This window comes from Oncorhynchus mykiss, chromosome 26, assembly GCF_057628025.1.
Source record: "Oncorhynchus mykiss isolate SJ-2025 chromosome 26, ASM5762802v1, whole genome shotgun sequence".
Taxonomy (NCBI): Eukaryota; Metazoa; Chordata; class Actinopteri; order Salmoniformes; family Salmonidae; genus Oncorhynchus; species Oncorhynchus mykiss.
In genome coordinates this window covers 13,705,017-13,724,744 of record NC_143047.1, presented here as the reverse complement: position 1 = coordinate 13,724,744, position 19,728 = coordinate 13,705,017, and the positions used below count along the sequence as shown (strand labels likewise).

General features: G+C 42.4%; 3 protein-coding genes across 20 annotated transcripts in view; 2 read left to right on the top strand and 1 right to left on the bottom strand.

Moving 5' to 3' along the window:
• LOC110506413 (transcriptional corepressor CBFA2T3) overlaps window positions 1–8,812 on the top strand; it is a 57,187-nt gene extending 48,375 nt beyond the window's left edge. For 16 of the 17 annotated variants that reach the window (XM_090222152.1, XM_090222156.1, XM_090222155.1 and 13 more), the window contains exons 11-12: window positions 374–564; window positions 3,005–8,812. In XM_090222152.1, the coding sequence (XP_090078278.1) occupies window positions 374–564; window positions 3,005–3,355 (542 nt within the window). In that variant the 3' untranslated portion in view covers window positions 3,356–8,812. The remainder of the gene's footprint in view (window positions 1–373; window positions 565–3,004) is intronic. The other variant, XM_090222168.1, reaches the window with a different exon arrangement.
• A 2,067-nt stretch (window positions 8,813–10,879) lies between these two features.
• On the top strand, window positions 10,880–14,059 carry LOC110506414 (embryonic polyadenylate-binding protein 2-B). Of its 2 annotated transcripts, none has more exons than XM_021586007.3 (6): window positions 10,880–11,445; window positions 11,997–12,093; window positions 12,425–12,492; window positions 12,632–12,738; window positions 12,904–12,991; window positions 13,144–14,059. In XM_021586007.3, exons 1-6 carry the CDS (start codon window positions 11,377–11,379, stop codon window positions 13,462–13,464), a joined length of 750 nt encoding a protein of 249 aa, XP_021441682.1. In that variant the 5' UTR covers window positions 10,880–11,376; the 3' UTR covers window positions 13,465–14,059. The 2 variants fall into 2 exon arrangements, with proteins under 2 accessions (XP_021441682.1, XP_036819409.1); XM_036963514.2 differs by having other exon boundaries at window positions 10,928–11,445; window positions 12,422–12,492.
• trappc2l (trafficking protein particle complex subunit 2L) lies at window positions 14,056–15,744 on the bottom strand. The gene is made up of 5 exons (XM_021586009.3): window positions 15,460–15,744; window positions 14,671–14,843; window positions 14,493–14,580; window positions 14,299–14,378; window positions 14,056–14,213 (listed from the first exon to the last, which is right to left on the bottom strand). The coding sequence occupies exons 1-5, from the start codon at window positions 15,490–15,492 to the stop codon at window positions 14,168–14,170; spliced, it is 420 nt and encodes a 139-aa protein (XP_021441684.3). The 5' UTR covers window positions 15,493–15,744; the 3' UTR covers window positions 14,056–14,167.
• Window positions 15,745–19,728: the final 3,984 nt, after the last annotated feature.

Below are 19,728 nucleotides of genomic sequence, written 5' to 3'. Positions count from 1 at the left end.
AACCCCTGTTAGCAAAGTTATGCATCAATGATATGGAAAGCATTTTCACTCCTCAGTTCTTACGTCTGTTTCTTCTCTGTTCATTCACTCAGAATTAAAAAAAAATCGAAAGCAGAGAGTCACAGGATAATGGGTTAATAGGCAAGTTTATGAACAAAGTTTGGAGACATCTGCTGTTGTCAGCGCTGGAAATGATTGTTACCAGACGTCTTTTAATTAATTATTAACAGGCTTCTTTTTCTGACAGAATGTTTTAAATCTTGGATGATGTACATCTGTTTGCCGAGATAAAACAAATGGAGATCTTAGAGTGCCTCAATAAAGGATGACAGAGTAGGAGCGGTCATGGGGACTGACGCCTCTCTCTCCACAGAGGAGGCAGTGAACGAGGTGAAGAGGCAGGCGATGTCGGAGCTACAGAAGGCTGTGTCAGACGCTGAGAGGAAGGCCCATGAGATGATCTCCGCTGAGAGGTCCAAGATGGAGAGAGCGCTGGCCGAGGCCAGGAAACAGGCCTCTGAGGATGCACTGACCGTCATCAACCAGCAGGAGGACTCCAGCGAAGTGAGCATCACAGCCTTCATCACCCACCCCATGCCCCCACACTCTTAAGGTTTCCACACACTTAACATGCATATAGCTACATGCGTGCACATTTTTTTTGAGCAACGTGCACTATTTTGGTAACATGTTACCTCATCAAGGTTTTCTTGTTCTCTTCTCATTTGTTGTGAAAGCAGAAGAAGAGTGTCTCTTCCCTTGCTAGCAAGTTGTCTAAACACTGCAAGCTAGCTAGCCTTTTATCAAAGATTTTTTATAACTAAACCAAGATAGACCACAGCCTGTCGTTTCAAATGTAAACAAAAGAGTTATAGTGGGTAGAACAAGCATGGAGGTAGGCAGAGCCAAGCACGAGCTAGCGAGATCCTATTGGCGCGTTCTAGCATACAGGTGCATATTTCCGTTAGGGAGCGCCTACTCTGTGAAGTGTGCGTATGCAATAACTCAATTCGCCTTTGCACTCCTTCTAAACAACGCAATTTTTTCAAACTTTGACAAAGTCTATAAAACTTTGTCCACTCTGTTCGTAACAGATTGTAGTTTTGGGAACAGAAAACTATTGATATCAAATGTTTCATCGATGAGAAAATTTGCAGAATGTCTGCCAGATCAATTTTTTTCCATCTTCTCCCACTGCCGGCCACTGGGCTTCCTCTCAATACCATATTTGGAAGTGAGTGGAAACGCCAAGCAGATGCTTCACATTTATACATCCGGAGAAATATCTGTCTCATTGTTCAATCTGGGTTTTTAGCTTCACACATCGCCATGTGAAATTATCAGATTTATAATTCAATTATAAACCCTGGCAAAAATTCTTATACTTGCCTCTGTAACCTGTAAAATTATCCCAATTTGATATACCGCTTCAATGTATTCACTCCCATATCAGCTAAACATAGAATGTCATCATGTTTTGGTCACAGAAAAAAAGCTAAAATCTCTCAGCTGTTTTTAACAATAGCCTGGAATCAATAGTTAAGTTATTACTTCTAAACACAATACATTGGGGGGGTTCTAAAAAGGCTATAATGTTGTTTGGTTTATTGTTTGAACAGTCGCTGAGATTATACTAATTTATCCATGCTACTTTGATGCATAGCCTATAGATCAAATCAAGGAACCAAGCAAGCTTCATTGCCAATTGCCCCCATGACTACACAGGGAATGATACAGCGCGTTACAATTTTCAAGGAGCCACCTCTTTTGAGATGAAAAACGACATTGCTACATTCTGCTACGACCCTTAGGGTCCGTCTCCGCAGAGTATAAATAGCCCTAATGAAAAATAGATGCTATCTAGAACCCTAAAAGTGTTCTTCGGCTGTCCCCATTTTAGGAACCCTTTTTGGTTCCCGGTAGAACACAGAGGGTTCTACATGGAACCAAAAAGGGTTCTACCTGGAACAAAAAATGTATCTCTTATGGGGACAGCCGAATAACCCTTTTGGAACCCTTTTTCCCAAGAGTGGACCCCATGCCCCACACTGTAACATACCACAGCACAGCAGCAGGCATAAAGAGTGATACACTCCTCACCCTACTGTCAGTAAACAGAGGCACACACTGCTGCACTGCATCACAAAGCACACTGTCACATTCCAAACCTCAAACTCACAATCAATCGTGTCTCCTCAACCCACCAACCACCCGTTTTACAAAACAACCTGTCACACAGCTAACTCACTTATTTTAGACCGCACAGTAACACTTCCTCAAAATAGTCCTGTCACACACACCTTCTCTTCACATGACTTACAGTCACACACACTTCATAACATGCCCCCCACCCCACCACCATCAACATTTGCTTCTCAGTAACAGCTCATTCACCAGTTCTATACAAGCCAGGGTCCTCAATGTAATGTATGTGTTCGGCCACCCAGACAGATTCTGCACAGAGCAACAGATTTTCACAGTGCCTGGAGCAGTGTTCAACCTATCAATTCTCTATCAAAATCCCATATTCTGCACAGAATGTGTATATCTTAAACAGGACACTGTCTGGTCGTGGTGTTAATGTGAGCCACAGCTGGCTGCACCTGGTCTGTGTCAACACCATGTTTTCATTTCACTATTAAAGAGTGACTCCAGCCGCTTGTTTGAATAACAGCAGCCACAAGCGGATGGTTGGAGCAACAGTGTCAGGGCCAGGACAGGCCAGGACAGGCCAGGCCAGGCCAGGACAAGACAGGACAGGCCAGGACAAGACAGGACAGGCCAGGACAAGACAGGACATGACAGTCCACCTAGTGGTTTGGGGCATTTGTAGCCCCAGAAAATAAATGTGGGAATTTGTTGCCCAGAACATGAAACACTTCAGCTGTGATAGCATGACAGTATTTGAAAAGTGGTAACAATGATATTTGTATAATAAAATAACAGGTTGACGACCAGAGATTTATTTTATCAACTCTATGCCTTCTTCCCACTGTCTCTCCAGAGCTGCTGGAACTGTGGACGCAAGGCCAGTGAGACGTGCAGTGGCTGCAACACGGCACGCTACTGCGGCTCCTTCTGCCAGCACAAAGACTGGGAGAAGCACCACCACGTCTGTGGCCAGGGTCTACAGGGCCTCCCCGGGGGCAGCAGTGTTCCTCTGGGCACCCCGTCCTCCAGCGCACCCCCTACACACTCAGAGAGCACCCCCCCTGGTCCACTCTCCCTGCCCGGCCAGACCAGCGGTGGTGGGGGAGGCAGTCTCTCCGGGAGTCCTAAGGAGGCTAGCTCCAGCAGTGCCTCACGCTCCACCACCCCAGCGACCCCTGCACTGCTGGACGCCACCTCTCGCTGACCCCGCCCTGCCACGCCCAGTCACTCCCACTGACGCTACAGTACAGCTGCCATCCATCCTTAACAAACAGATCATCGATCTGCGCCCTTTCCTTCTTCTGTACTGCATCTGTAGTGGTCCATGAATCCTGCACCGCCGACTACTTCTTAGCTACCTGAAGGCCTTGTTTTCTCAACTCCTCAACCTCCCCCCAAAACACGTTCTGACTGTCTCTCAGCCGCACAGACTTTCTCCCTGTCAAACTCGAAAACTGGTCAAGGGGTCCACTGTTGTGTTTAGCATGGCTAGGGCTTACTTTACTGTATGCTCAAAATAAACCAATGCAGAGGCAGAACTCCCTCTCTTAAAGTCAAATTACAACAACAAAAAACAGCATACTTGGTTATTGAACTCTGATAATGTCGTGTGAAGATAAGCTTTGTTATATGCCAGACCAACACGTGGCCTCAGTAACATAAGCCCAGTCAACGCCTGTGTATGTCGGGGGCTTGCATTGCATGGGACTCGTTATGGTACACGTATTGTGAAGAAGAGATATCTAAATTTAGCACTTGGAGAGGATTTCCCTTTAACGCAGCAGGAGTGGGATGACTCTTAACCCCCAGCATGTGCACTATCAGCCCAGACCTCTGAGAGATGGATAGATAGATGCGTCTATAGAACAGGCTGTGTACTGGGCCATGGACATGTCCTGATTGAGGTCCCCTATCTAAGAAGCCAGACACCAGTCAGGAAACCCCTCTTCTGATGGAGGAGAGGGGATAAGATACACTCATGGTGCGATTTATTCCTCAGAAGCTCTTCCATAATACGGCTAATTATTTATCCGATGATTTATTTTTGGGCTTTTAGGAAGACAAAGAAAAGTCCAAATATTCAAAACAAATAATAATGATTTAAAAAAAGTTAACTACCTTGCTAGCGAGCCAAGAAAATGACACCGGACTCACCTCTCTGTACCGATGTGAACCCAAATGAATTCAAAGAGGAAGGGAAAAAACATGATCCAAACCTTTTTATTACACTGCCAAAGTTACTAAGAGACAAGGAGAAGCACTCATCTTGTAACCAAACGCAAACAACTTCACCTCCTCAGCAGCAAAGCCCTGGGAGATAACGGCTATAGAGCAACAAGTCACACAAAAACTCTATATTGAGTGTACTGGCCTCTGTCAGCCTGAAAATACCCACAGTGATCCACAGAGAGAGAAATCCAGAGCAAACATTTGGAAACGCCTGCCACAAAAGACAATTGAAATGGAAGGACCAACCACTGAATGTGACAGTGATTTATGTGAATGGCAACGGAATGGACAAAGAAGCAGCTACTCAAAAAGAAGATGAAAGGCATTGGAACTGCCAAAAATAACCTAAAAAAACTGAGAACCTGTCCAAGCAAGCATTGTACAGTACAGACAAGACTTTTGTTCCTAATTATGTTTTTTTTTTAACTCTATCAAGAGGATACATTTCAGTGAGTCGTACATTTTCACCCTCCTTTTCCAAAGCATGACAAACAGACTAACGAGCCTCATAAGTGGTGTAGACTCAGTTCTCTTCTCTCTCTCTTTCTACCTCCCCCCCTCACTTTCCTGTATGTTCCTCCCTAAAACTCTCTTGTCCCTCAGTCAACGCTACCCCCTTTGGACATAACCTCTGAGCAGATATCTGGGAAGGGATCAAACCTGCTTGTAGATATTCCTTTCTTTGTTTCTCGCAACAACAAAAAATGGTCTCTGTGTCCACCTGTGCTGCCCTTGTGCGTTTTCAGAAAGAGGGACTTTTCTTCTTTTTAAGTATGGGCTGAACATTGAAGCAGGAGCTAAGACACTCTAGGACAGAAAACCCCATGTTGTACTTATTGTTAAATTTGTTGTATCTTTATCAATGAAAAGAAAATCCTCTTGTAGAATATTTTATATTGCTCGCATTGTAAGACAGTGAGAGGACAGAGGTGCAATATGAAGAGAATTCAGCTACTGAATGAAACCTCAGCAACTACCCATAGGGGTCATATAATATAGATACATATAAATATATTTAAAATAACATCAGTAACTTAATGTGAATGTACATAGTATTTAAAGAGGTCCAAAAATGTGTTTGCCAAATATCAGAAACCTTTAAAGTAATGTACAATGTCCAGAATATGATTTCTTTCCAGTTCATTTTTTAATCAAAGGCATTTTCATTTCTCATAAATCCTTCTTTTCTACCAGATTAGCAAAGTCTGCTGAGTGAGTAATCTCAAAAAGATGTTATGAGGAGGGATGTTGGCAGCGATAGTGGTTTTCTTCTGGAGTCACAGTTCTTATAGCTCCCCCTATAATTGATGGCAGCGTACAGCTCTGACTCCCTTCAGGAGGAGCCAGCTATAGCTCTCATGACAGGCCCAAGAGGATGGTTTTAAAGAGGAGAAAGAGAGGCTTATCACACATGGATTCTAAAAGCGTCCTAGCATGAGGCTAAATTACTCCACTACTCTGGATATTGGATTTAAAACGCAAGAATTTATGCCCAAAAAGTTATCTGTGAAACATTGCCATCCATTGGGCTGAAGTGCCACTGCAGTGGGCCACCTTTTACACTAAAAACCGTGTGAGCTGCCCCCAAAACAAAAGCCTACACACTGGTCTGGAAGTCTGAAGCTTAACCTAACCGTGATACTGCCCAATCATTTCACTGGTTATTTTTTCTTACCCTGTCCATAGATTAGTTTGTGACGATGCAGTCTCAGTCATTTATCCTCATGTAGGGTTAGGATCCTAGCAAGGCAAAAAGGACTCAGAACCTGGGAGAGTTGGAACAGATGTCTTCACAATCACAGACTAACAGGGAGGAATGCCATCTCATACAGTAATGTCATCACAAGCTATATTGAAGTTAAAACATCATTAAGTTATAATTACACACTCAAATGGCTTTCAAACATAGCATTAAATAAGGACTGTACCTGCCATGTTCATATGAATGATATAATAATCCCGAACCAATTGGCCACATAACTCTAAAATGGACCAAACTTGAAGGAGCTTTTGTGTTGTTTTATCTTGTACTGTTAAAAGTATGGTCTGCCAGGCTCTTTCGCATTTAAAACCTAGAGTGACATATTGACGGAGAAACGATTGGACGTCTATTAGCGTTGACAGTGTGTTTAAGTTATCACATGATCTATTTTCCTATATGTCAGTATCGAAAAGTAATATATAAATTGTTCCAAGTGTGATAAGCTGCGAGGTACCCTGCATCTGCGTGTATATGTGTGTCGTATGTTATTACCGGTGTATTGAAATGACTTCAGCTTGTTTGTGTTTCTAAACCTCTTCAGCCCTCTGCTCTTTAACCCCCACCTGAACATCCCTCCTGTCTCCTGACCCACCACAAGCTACCTCCTGTGACCCTGCAGCACATGACTGGGAGAGGTCACTGAGCTTTGGGAGCAGGGCTGCGAGCAGACATGCAAACTCACACAAACATCAGAGCAAATAGGAAACAAACCCGAAAGATCTAATACTGATAACTGTACTATGTGTATATTTTCGCACCTCAACTCTGTCAGTCAGAAATAGTGATCAAAGGAGGAACACTCAGATGATTTTGATTCTAGACTCTCTACGTGTACTACACTGTCCAGGGTTCGATATACAGTAATTCCTTCCATACCCAAGCTGAACGTTAAACCATTACATTTGTAGTCCAAAACAAATAAAGCACAGACCAAAGTATTTCTGCACGGCGGTAGATTTTGAAATTGTGTCGAGTAAGACCAGAAATAAGGAGGCTTGAGGCCAACTATACCTGTTAACCAAAGTGTCTGAAATAAACACATGCTCAAAGCACAAGACAAAAACAAACAACCAACGCATCTGTGAAGGTGGAGATTTGTAGATTATTTATTCAAGCAATCAAAGCGCTTGTTTCTACATATCTAATGCCTCAGATAAGACTACAGAAACATCTCTGGAATGCGTAATGATTGCTTTGAGTTTTCTTCCTAAGCCTTGCTTACAGACGTAATAATTGCATGGTGTGTGTGTGTGTGTGTACTTGTTTTTCTCTTTTCACAGTTTCTCTGTACAAACTACTTGAACCTTCAGAGCTTTAATGAAACATCTCAGTCAGAATAATGGCAGAGAATTCTAAAGATGTAGCAGTGCACTGAGAGGGAAAGACAGAGTGAACTCACCCACCATATTAGCCACAACATTACTGTAGGTTTTAATGACATTTCAATACACATTATCCTTTAATGCTCTCTGTGTGCTTTGCTTGTCTGCGAATCAACCCTGAAACACAATAACTCTTTCATTTGTCACAACTTGTGGCAAATACTATTTTTATTGACCAAAAAAAAATGTTGTTTGTAATATCAATCACACCATCTCTCTCTTTCTCCGCTGTCCCTTTTTAAGCCCAGCATTGGGGCACATGTTATTTGGGCAGGTCTGTACAGTGGTTGGTGCTGTTGAACATTTGGCCATGTAAGCTGTCACTGAAAGGACATCTGAAGTAGAGTTAGCATGCTGAGCTCCTGTTCTGTGTGACCCACTGGAGAGAAGGTTTAACTAATTATCTTTTTCTATGACCAGACAAGAGAAACAAGGTTCCTAAAGTGGTATGGGCTCTGAGGAAAGGATTCATGTTCTGGACATGGAATAATGGAAGACCAACTGTGTGTGGAGCGTTCTATTTCATTCATGCCCTGTGATGTCATAATGGGGTAATAGGAGGACTGTTCCTGCCTCTGATGTGAAATCTACAAAGCCTGGAAGTTTCCACCGCTTATATATAGATAAAGACTGTCATTTATTCACAAATACAGACCACTTTATTATCTCTTTAGGTTTTTAATACGGCATACATGAAGAGGGCAAATTCTGTGTTTTCGATGGCAAATACTAGCATGTTGGCATCAGCCTCTCCCTAACCATTTACCACCAATCTATCAATGGAGTTTCTTGGCTCATCTGATTTCAGTGATTGATTGCCCTGTGAAGCCCGCACTGATACAAAGCTGAGATGGCAAAAGTTGATACAGCACTTGGTCTCCCCAAGTTATGGTAGGGATGAAAGTGTTTTTATTAGTTGTTTTTTTTACATTATTATTTCAAGACAAACAAAGACTTGGTTTTATATGTGTAGGGAAGCATTATATACTGTATTGTGCAATACATTATTACAGAAAAAAAAGTTTCTGTTCGAAAGGTTGGCGCTTTGAAGAAAATATTATTTTCCTCTTTAAGAGTCCTATTACCATTCTTTAGATGAAGTGAACTGTGCCAGAATAATTTAATTCTGATTTTTATTTATTTATTGCATGCTTTCCTTCCCTTTTTGCTATTCCCCTTCTTTAACTGTGCGCTATGTTGGATGTGTGAAGCTGTAAACATTCTAATTCAGGTTATCGTCTGTGTTGAGCTATGTAACTGCGTAATTAAAAATGAAATGAAATATTAATCATGTTTCCTGATTTTCTGAATCAAAAATCCTTATTTCAGCATCATAATGAAATAGTGCTGCACAGGTAAGTTGGAAAATCATATTTTGGTGTAGTGGTATTAAAGGTCGGGGTCGCGACCGGGAACTGCAGTGGGGTCAACAAAATGTAAATACACTGAACAAAAATATAAAGGCAACATGTAAAGTGTTGGTCCCATGTTTTATGAGCCGAAATAAAAGATCCCAGAAATGTTCCTTACTCACAATAAGCTTATTTCTCTCAAATGTAGTGCAATTTTGTTTACATCCCTGTTAGTGAGCATTTCTCCTTTGCCAAGATAATCCATCCACCTGACAGGTGGTTATATCAAGAAGCTGATTAAACAGCACAATCATTACACAGATGCACCTTGTGCTGGGGGACAATAAAAGGCCACTCTAAAATGTGCAGTTTTGTCACACAATCAATGCCATAGATGTCTCAAGTTTGCAATTGTGCAATTGTCATGCTGACTGCAGGAATGTCCACCAGAGCTGTTGCCAGAGAATTGAATGTTCATTTCTCTACCATAAGCCAATGTTGTTTTAGAGAATTTGGCGGTATGTCCAACCGGCCTCACAACCACAGCCCAGGACCTCCACACCCGGCTTCTTCACCTGTGAGATCGTCTGAGACCAGCCACGATGAAACTGTGGGTTTGCACAATCAAAGATTTCTGGATAAACTGTCAGAAACCGTCTCAGGGAAACTCATCTGTGTGCTTGTCGTCCTCACCAGGGTCTTGACCTGACTGGAGTTTGGCGTTGTAACTGACTTCAGTGGGAAAATGCTCAACTTCGATGGCCACTGGCATGCTGGAGAAGTGTGCTCTTCACGGATTAATCAAGGTTTCAACTGTACCGGGCAGATGACAGACAGCGAGTATGGCGTTGTGTGGGCGAGCGGTTTGCTGATGTCAACGTTGTGAACAGAATGCCTTATGGTGGCGGTGGAATTATGGTATGGGCAGGCATAAGCTACGGACAACAAACACAATTGCATTTTATCGTGATACCATGATGAGATCCTGAGGCCCATTGCCGTGCCATTCATCCGCTGCCATCACCTCGTGTTTCAGCATGATAATGCACAGCCCCATGTTACAATGATCTGTACACAATTCCTGGAAGCTGAAAATGTCCCAGTTCCTCCATGGCCTGCATACTCACCAGACATGTCACCAATTGAGCACGTTTGGGATGCTCTGGATCAACGTGTATGACAGCGTGTTCAAGTTCCCGCCAATATCCAGCAACTATGCACAGCTATTGAAGTGGAGTGGGACTACATTCCACAGACCACCATCAACAGCCTGATCAACTCTATGCAAAGGAGGTGTGTCGTGCTGCATGAGGCAAATGGTGGTCACACCAAATACTGACTGAGTTTCTGATCCACACCCCTACTTTTTGTTGTTGTTGGTATCTGTGATGCATATCTGTATTTCCAGTCATGTGAGATCCATAGATTAGGGTATAATGAATTTTTTTTTAATTGTTGTATGTTGCATTTATATTTTTGTTCAGTGTACTGTGTGTGTACATATATAACATTTAAGACTACAGTATGGGACAATAAGCCTATACAAACGTTTTTGAGAAAGATAATTTGATAAATACATTTTTTTTAGTAAATGTATTTATTGATTTCTTTTCGTTTTGATAAGAAATGAAATTGCAATGAATTTGTTGATGTAAAAATAGAAATTTACCCAATTTTATGTTGTGTCATTATTATTTTTGGGGTGGGTGGGGTCGCGAGAAATTATTGGGGGAAAAATGGGGTCTCAACTGAGTTTGAATGCCACTATAATCTGATAGATTTTAAAATGGCATTTGTAAAGGTAACTGTATATGTACCAGCAGAATCATTGAAGTACACAGGTGACTGAGTCCAATAGGATTAGGCTACTTCGGACATTCAGACACCCTCTGTGGGACGGAAACAAATGTTAGGTTAACATTAAGGTCAATCGTAGATAAAGACCACAACAGGCTTTTTACTGTTATTTTCATTATATTTCACATAGCCCATAGAGGGGGATTATTCACAGCGTGTTCCAGCATGAGGTACGGGCAGCATTTGGACAAGTCACTTTATCCTGACATTATAATCAATAGCAGTTCGCATTGAAACCACACGATAATTACATGGTGACATTTATGAAAATAAAATGATACCTTATAGATTCATTTTTATTTTTTATAAAATGCCCATTCAACAACTGATGGGGCGAGCCCACAAACATGTGATGCACAGACAGGTGATAATTAATTGACATTCCCCCTCGTCATATTGGACAGACAGGTAAGCAACCAGGCGTGGGTAGATTCCGTCCGCGGGAAGATATTTTTATTTAACCCAAACAACCTTCTGTATATAGGCTACATTTATTAGGCTTATCAAAATCGGATTAGTGATTAAAGAAAACATCGATTGCATTGGAGTCTCCTACACTGGACTGGCTACAAGAGAGCGACGTCGCGGGCATTGAAGTGGCGTCCGCGGGCATGGGTTTGGTGTCTGCTGTTGACCACTGAATATGGCGGAGCAAAGGCAAGATATGTACATAGAAGGCGAGCTCGCGGGAGATCATTACATGGAGGACCCGGTATGTAAGAACATAAGACAATTGCATTCGGCCTTGCGTGATACAATTTGCAGGCTAGCCTACTGTTTTTTTTTTTTTTTTTCTTGAATGCGCAAATGATTGTAGGCTACGTAATGTAGGGTTTAGGGATATTCCAGGTAGCCTATTTGTATTATTACTGCAGCACATATGCTATGTCCCACCTATGTTACCTGATTGATATAGCAGTTTTGTATGTTTTAAACTGCATTATCTTGCCACAATCTATCCATCCACTGGGGCGCGCCTGCGTAATGTGGCAGCAGCATGTGTGGTTCTGAACAACAATATAATTGCATCCTCAAACTAACGTTACTTAAGACAGCTGCTCATATAGGCCACTGAGATGCTAGGCATATGTGGGCCCGCTGCCACATTAGAACCCGAAACCTCAAGGCACTTGCTCATCTGATGCGTTTCAGACATGTTTTCATGTTGTCTGAAAGTTTATTTTAATTTTTTATTGTCTCATACTGCATAGTCGTTATGATACTGCATGTTTCAGATGTTTTGGCATTTCCCTTTCCATATAGGAGTTCGAAGCCATCAAGGCACGGGTGCAAGAGATGGAGGAGGAGGAGCGGCTGAGAGCAGTGCATTATGAGGCAACAGAAAGCCAGATCCAGGCAGGTGAGCTCCTGTTCAGCCTAGCCAGCTGGCCCACACCTGAGCCCATCTACTGGGCTGGCTCACATCATTGCCCAATGAGATGAGCAGTGAGCCGCAGCGTTCCAGAAGGGTATCCTCATTGCCCAAGGCCCGGCAGCCTCTATTTCAGGTTATCCCTTCCTCTGATGGAATGGGGCTGTCACTCTAGTGTCTTTTTGCAAACACCTCTTGATTAATATATCTAACTAGTCCACAGTTCCTCTAGGTGTTGTAATTAGTTGCTTTGTGTTTGCTGTCTTTTGATTTGTCGTGTGCAATATGCTCCAGTGTTCTCTTCTGTTCAAAACAGCAGGAATGTTCTATACAATGACCCATGAGGAAAGGATAGATGCTGACAACAGATCTGTCTATGTGGGGAATGTAAGGTTTACTTTTTATTAATGTCTACATTTACCTTTAGCATTCATGTCAAGTTATACACAATTCATATTTGATACGATATCCACAAAGTAACTGAGGGTCCTCATGCATAGACTGATATTTTATGGACACTAAACAGGTGGAGTATGGTGCCACTGCAGATGAGTTGGAGATCCATTTCAATGGCTGTGGTCCTGTCAACAGAGTAACCATCCTTTGTGACAAATTCTCTGGCCATCCCAAGGGGTGAGTTTAACTATTCAGCCCATCACGTGGGACATCCAGTTTTAATGCAAAGTCCAATTACAAATAGTTTATGCACCATTTTATTTGTTTCTTGGACATTTTGTATGTTCTGATTACAATTTGAGTATGTTATTGTGTATAAGTTGACAACTTTCTTTCTCCCAGTTTTGCATATATTGAGTTCCATGACAGGGACTCAGTGCAGACTGCCATGAGCCTGGATGAGACGGTATTCAGAGACCGAGTCATAAAGGTTAGTAGGAATGGAAACCTGAATTCTAAACTCAAAACACTTGATTTGATGAAGTTGCACATTCATTAATAAATTGAGCTGAATGAAGTGTTCCTGTTAACTGTAAATTATTCCAGGTCTTTTAGGTTGTTTCTGTGGCCTTTGGATTGCAGGTATTGCCTAAAAGGACCAACATGCCAGGAATCAGCACCACGGACAGGGGGATTCACAGAGGTCCTCGATCCAGGGGACGAGGTTTCCACCCACCCAGATACAATGGGTATCAACAAGGCAGGTTCCGATACAACATTGGCCCAGCCAGGTCAGTCTCACCACACCCCTACGGGCCCCCAGCTGGGAAGAGACACTGGGGGGTTCCTGAGCACCGTGAGCAGGGCCCTAAACGGCACCCATGCCTTCTCCTCATAACCCCACCCACTGACCACTCGAGGCCAGGGCACACTGGACACATGCACCCGCAGCAACACTACTGAATCACGTCTGGATTCAAGTGATTGTTTAATAAACATGGAATGTGAATTTCAGGAAATCGTGACTTGCTCGTTTCTACTCATTTGCAAATTATTTTCCATGCATGTTAATGGGCAGAAATTGAGACAAGCACAGATTTCAACCTCATTGAATTAAGTCATATGGCATCTTTTGTTAACAGCCTCCATAAAAAGTCAGACTTTGCAATGGCCATTTTGTCGTCTTGTAGGGGGAATGGGAGGCCAGCCTTGGTTTGCTGCTTATTACTGTAAAAGAATGTGCCTATGGTGGTTTATTTTAGTTGAGCACAGTTTCTTTTAATGATTTACCCCAAGAACTGTTTGACTGCACAGCCATTTGCCATGTCAGATACTTTTTTTTGTAAGGATGTTTTGATCAGATCACTCTGTTGGTGTGGCTATTGAGCTTGTAAGTATAGCACAAATGATACAATTTGAATTGTGATTGGCTTTCTTTTGGCTTAACTATATTGACATGCAATTGGCAGTTTGCTTCAAGTACATAGCTCAATGTTTATCACTGTATATAATGTCAAACAATTTTTGCTTTAGAAATTAATAAATGAATTACACTTGATAGTGCTTCTTTGAAATGGTGTAAATGAGAGGTTCTAATGGACAGTTTATTATGAGACAACACAAAAAGGTTTCAGGAAATTATGTACAGATGTTCAGGAGGACAATATCAGCTAGCTTGCACCATCATTGCAGACACCATACTGTCAAATGCCCTGGAGGAAAAAAAGGTCAATCAGACAATAGCAATTTTGATAGATACACCATTGCATAACTGACACTGTGGTAGGGATAACTTACTTGGACTGAATGGTGTCCCCAGGATTGTAGAATGGGTTGCACATCACATCAGTAAATGAGTTGTGTAGCTTTCTGAACATCTGAAGGAAACAACTTAAGTAGTTTCAAAATGACCATAAACTGAAGCAATCAGATTCCCCTGAAAGCCATTAAGATAACATAAGAGAACCATACAGAGTCAGGGGTTGACTTACACTTCTAATCTCATTGTCCCGCAGAGATGTGTTTGACGAGTCCGCAACAATGACAAACTTCACCTTGGAGTTTGTCACATAGCCATATCTGGTATGTCGGTAAAGGAGAATATTTTCAATTAGGAGAAAAAACATGCAGACAGGAGTGTAATATACAATTATCATATGAGAAGGATACACTTTGTAGTCCTCAGTTGGGTACAGCAACCCAAGGTAAAGCTCTCTCTGGTCTGCCATTGCTTTGCCGACTGCTGAAATCTTCTCCTCCACCACATCCAGAGAGGTATGCACCGTGTAGTGGAACTTCAATTCATTCTGTATGGGTACACTTCGGATGTACAGAGGATAATTCTAACAGAATAGAGAATTAATTAGTGCAACCTTCCATAAAGCCTAAATTCACCACAAAAGATCATGTATATAACTGGCCAAATACTTGAAGATAGAATGTCTATGGTGCTGGACCACAGGTTGAGGGTGGGCAAGCTTTTTGTTCCAGCCCAATACATACACCTGAGGGCTTAATGATGAGCTGGTTTGTTAACATTGGGTGTGTTTGGCTAGAAAAAAACTTCAACATTCTGTGGTTTGGACCAAGATTGAAGAACAGCAGTGATCTGCTAGCTGTCTGCATATTAATTGAATACGAATAGCTATCTACGTCCGGACCTTTCACCTGAAGTCTGACTTGATGCGTTATTATTGCATGCTTGTCTCTCAAATGAACTCTACGATAAACCATACTCAATGTATCTAGTTAGTCCAGTTGGCTACCTACTAACGTTACCTAGCCTTATAGCATCACAGTCAACACTCAGGTTTCGTAGAGGGGTTGGGTTAAATGCGGAAGACCCATTTCAGTTGAGTGCATTCAGGTGTACAACTGACTATGTATCCCCTTATAGGCTAGTACATACAAAAACGAAATTCAAATGTCGATGTAAATAGCGTTCTTGTTTCATTTTACCTCTTTAGCGATGACAGCAATACAGACCGCCATCTTGGAATTATGTCTGCTGTGCCTGCCAAGACGTATCACGTGACTGTGTGATAGATAAAGACAAGTAAGATAACTTAACTTTGATTTTGTGTAACAGTTTATGTAAAACAACGGGACTTATTATACATATTTTAATCGATCCAAAAATGTGTTTTCAAGCTTGACTACATCGGGCAGTAAAGTCAGCTTCGCCATTTGAATATGCGCAAGTGTTGCGCTAAAAACGCTCGTGAAAGCAAACAATGAGAACTCGTCATGTGCTTCCTGAATGTGTTATCATGTGATCACTGCAATAGATGTCTGTCCAATTCAAACTTTCATATTGTTTTGTAGTTTAATATGTGGTATTTGGGCAGATAATCCTTCAAACAAGTCGACTCCGAGCATTGTCATCATTCTTATGGATGACGTAAGATGTTGATGTAGGTTTAGTTTGAGGAGTGTTACTTTTGTGGCATGATACTTTTTCATAATGATTTCTAAAAACCTGTGGCATGATTACTCAAATGGAAAGGCTGTGTCTGCTCTGATTATATGCCACGTATACTTGACACATATTGACATAAAATACTACACAGCATGCAAACATGTGCTTGGTATTTGGTCTCTGTCAGGAAATGGCAACCATTTCTCTGATCCACTGTCATTTGACAGCTTGTTCCTCTAATGTTTAGATGGGCTGGAGAGATGTGGGGGTGTTTGGCCAGCCCTCTGAGACCCCAAACATTGACTTCATGGTTGCCCAGGGGATGCTGTTCCCCAACTTCTACACAGCTAACCCCCTCTGCTCTCCATGTCAGTGTCAGCTACATACATGTAATACTTGATTAAAATCCCAATCCTCTTGAATTCATAGTCTGGAAAGCTGGTGTGAACCTGACTGTCAGTGCGACAATCAATGATGACAATTCAATAATATTGTCATTGGAGAGGAATAGTTGCAGTGATGATAACGTCACTGTGATGAAGTGGGATTTGGGTGAGAGGTTGGTGGTAGGTGCAGCCAGGAATCCTTCAAAAGCCTTTTGAAACAATGTGATGCATACATCAGAAGCCTAAGCTGTGTGTGTCTGGGTGATAGAGGGGAGAAGACTCATTATGCTAATAGGGATAATACACTATTGAAATATGCTAATGATACCTAATTTGGGAATTTGAATGAACGTGTTATGCAAAATAGATCGACCCTTTTCTTTTTTCTAATTAATATTTAAGCAAATAAGACCTAATCAATTGCTTATCTCATATGTGTGTGTGTGATGTGAGTGCCTGAAGGAAGCCAAGTGCATCATACCTGGCTATTTGTATTAACGCCACGGAGAGGGTATTAAAGGATTCAGCCACTGAATGTTAATTACAAATGTAATCATATACTGAAATGGTACGTGGCTTAATCACAATATCCAGGGTGAGCTCCCATTTATATATACACTGCTCAAAAAAATAAAGGGAACACTTAAACAACACAATGTAACTCCAAGTCAATCACACTTCTGTGAAATCAAACTGTCCACTTAGGAAGCAACACTGATTGACAATAAATTTCACATGCTGTTGTGCAAATGGAATAGACAACAGGTGGAAATTATAGGCAATTAGCAAGACACCCCCAATAAAGGAGTGGTTCTGCAGGTGGGGACCACAGACCACTTCTCAGTTCCTATGCTTCCTGGCTGATGTTTTGGTCACTTTTGAATGCTGGCGGTGCTTTCACTCTAGTGGTAGCATGAGACTGAGTCTACAACCCACACAAATGGCTCAGGTAGTGCAGCTCATCCAGGATGGCACATCAATGCGAGCTGTGGCAAGAAGGTTTGCTGTGTCTGTCAATGTAGTGTCCAGAGCATGGAGGCGCTACCAGGAGACAGGCCAGTGCATCAGGAGACGTGGAGGAGGCCGTAGGAGGGCAACAACCCAGCAGCAGGACCGCTACCTCCGCCTTTGTGCAAGGAGGAGCAGGAGGAGCACTGCCAGAGCCCTGCAAAATGACCTCCAGCAGGCCACAAATGTGCATGTGTCTACTCAAACGGTCAGAAACAGACTCCATGAAGGTGGTATGAGGGCCTGACGTCCACAGGTGGGGCTTGTGCTTACAGCCCAACACCGTGCAGGACTTTTGGCATTTACCAGAGAACACCAAGATTGGCCAATTCGCCACTGGCGCCCTGTGCTCTTCACAGATGAAAGCAGGTTCACACTGAGCACATGTGACAGACGTGACAGAGTCTGGAGACGCCGTGGAGAACGTTCTGCTGCCTGCAACATCCTCCAGCATGGCCGGTTTGGCGGTGGGTCAGTCATGGTGTGGGGTGGCATTTCTTTGGGGGGCCGCACAGCCCTCTATGTGCTCGCCAGAGGTAGCCTGACTGCCATTAGGTACCAAGATGAGATCCTCAGACCCCTTGTGAGACCATATGCTGGTGCGGTTGGCCCTGCGTTCCTCCTAATGCAAGACAATGCTAGACCTCATGTGGCTGGAGTGTGTCAGCAGTTCCTGCAAGAGGAAGGCATTGATGCTATGGACTGGCCCGCCCGTTCCCCAGACCTGAATCCAATTGAGCACATCTGGAACATCATGTCTCGCTCCATCCACCTACGCCACGTTGCACCACAGACTGTCCAGGAGTTGGCGGATGCTTTAGTCCAGGTCTGGGAGGAGATCCCTCAGGATACCATCCGCCACCTCATCAGGAGCATGCCCAGGCGTTGTAGGGAGGTCATACAGGCACGTGGAGGCCACACACACTACTGAGCCTCGATTTTGACTTGTTTTAAGGACATTACATCAAAGTTGGATCAGCCTCTAGTGTGGTTTTCCACTTTAATTTTGAGTGTGACTCCAAATCCAGACCTCCATGGGTTGATCAATTTGATTTCCATTGATCATTTTTGTGTGATTTTGTTGTCAGCACATTCAACTATGTAAAGAAGAAAGTATTTAATAAGAATATTTCATTCATTCAGATCTAGAATGTGTTATTTTAGTGTTCCCTTTATTTTTTTGAGCAGTGTATATATTTGTATTTGAAAATATAGCCTGACGCAAAACCCAAATGCAAAGCTCAACTCGGTTCATACATACTGTACCAGTTAAAAGTTTGGACACACCTACTCATTTAAGGGTTTTTCTTAATTTATACTATTTTCTACATTGTAGAATAATAGTGAAGACATTAAAACTATGAAATAACACATATAGAATCATGTAGTAACCAAAAAACTATTAAATGAATCAAAATATGTCTGAGATTTTTGATTCTTCAAAATAGCCACCCTTTGCCTTGATGACAGCTTTGCACACATTTTTTTTTATTTGTCTTTTTATATATATATATATATATTTCTTTTTTATTATTTATTCATTTTCTACCCCCTTTTTCCCCCCTGATTCTGTGATATCCAATTGGTAGTTACAGTCTTGTCCCATCGCTGCAACTCCCGTATGGACTCGGGAGAGGCTAAGGTCGAGAGCCGTGTGTCCTCTGAAACACGACCCCGCCAAGCTGCACTGCTTCTTGAGAAAATGCTCGCTTAACCTGGATCTGACTAGTTGTATACTGTGGAACTTTATGTAAAACCACATGCAGCCTCTCCCACATTAACTACTCATTCAGCTGATAATTTAAATAGTTTATCAAAACATGATGTTGATGTCTCTTATTCTATTACTCCTTAGCCAGAGCTTCACTTCTGACAGGACGATTACCAGTTAGAAATGCATTCTATACCACCAATGCCTATGCCAGGAATGGTGAGCTCTCACTCTGTCTCTCTTTTGAGTTATATTTTCCTTGCTGCTTTGCCCCACAAATTAATGTAACCCCTGACCTTTGCAGCCTACACACCCCAGGAGATAGTAGGAGGGATCTCAAAGGATAAAATTCTATTACCACAGGTACTGAAGAAGAAGGGTTACGTCAACAAGATCATCGGCAAGTGGTGGGCACCATTCATTTTTATCTCATTTGAAGTGGTAACAATAGTGACAATTCTAATTCTGTGTTTCTCCTTCCCCCATCTTTTTTTCCTGGCCTAAGGCATCTTGGTCACAGAGCTCATCGCCTACCTCTGGAGCATGGTTTTGATGAATGGTTTGGTGCTCCAAACTGCCACTTCGGTCCCTACAACAGCAGCGACAGGCCTAATGTCCCGGTCTACAACAACTCTCAGATGGTGGGAAGGTATACACACACACACCCCACACACACTCCAACACTCATTCCCTCACTCACACAG

Coding starts and splice junctions, on each gene's coding strand:
- trappc2l (XM_021586009.3), bottom strand. CDS start 15,492: ATGGCGGTCTGTATTGCTGTCATCGCTAAAGAG. Junction 14,581..14,670: donor CCAACTGAGGACTACAAAGT/GTATCCTTCTCA, acceptor CCGACATACCAG/ATATGGCTATGTGACAAACT. Junction 14,214..14,298: donor GGGGACACCATTCAGTCCAA/GTAAGTTATCCC, acceptor TTTTTCCTCCAG/GGCATTTGACAGTATGGTGT.
- LOC110506414 (XM_036963514.2), top strand. CDS start 11,377: ATGGCGGAGCAAAGGCAAGATATGTACATAGAAGGCGAGCTCGCGGGA. Junction 12,493..12,631: donor GATCTGTCTATGTGGGGAAT/GTAAGGTTTACT, acceptor GACACTAAACAG/GTGGAGTATGGTGCCACTGC. Junction 12,992..13,143: donor TCAGAGACCGAGTCATAAAG/GTTAGTAGGAAT, acceptor TTTGGATTGCAG/GTATTGCCTAAAAGGACCAA.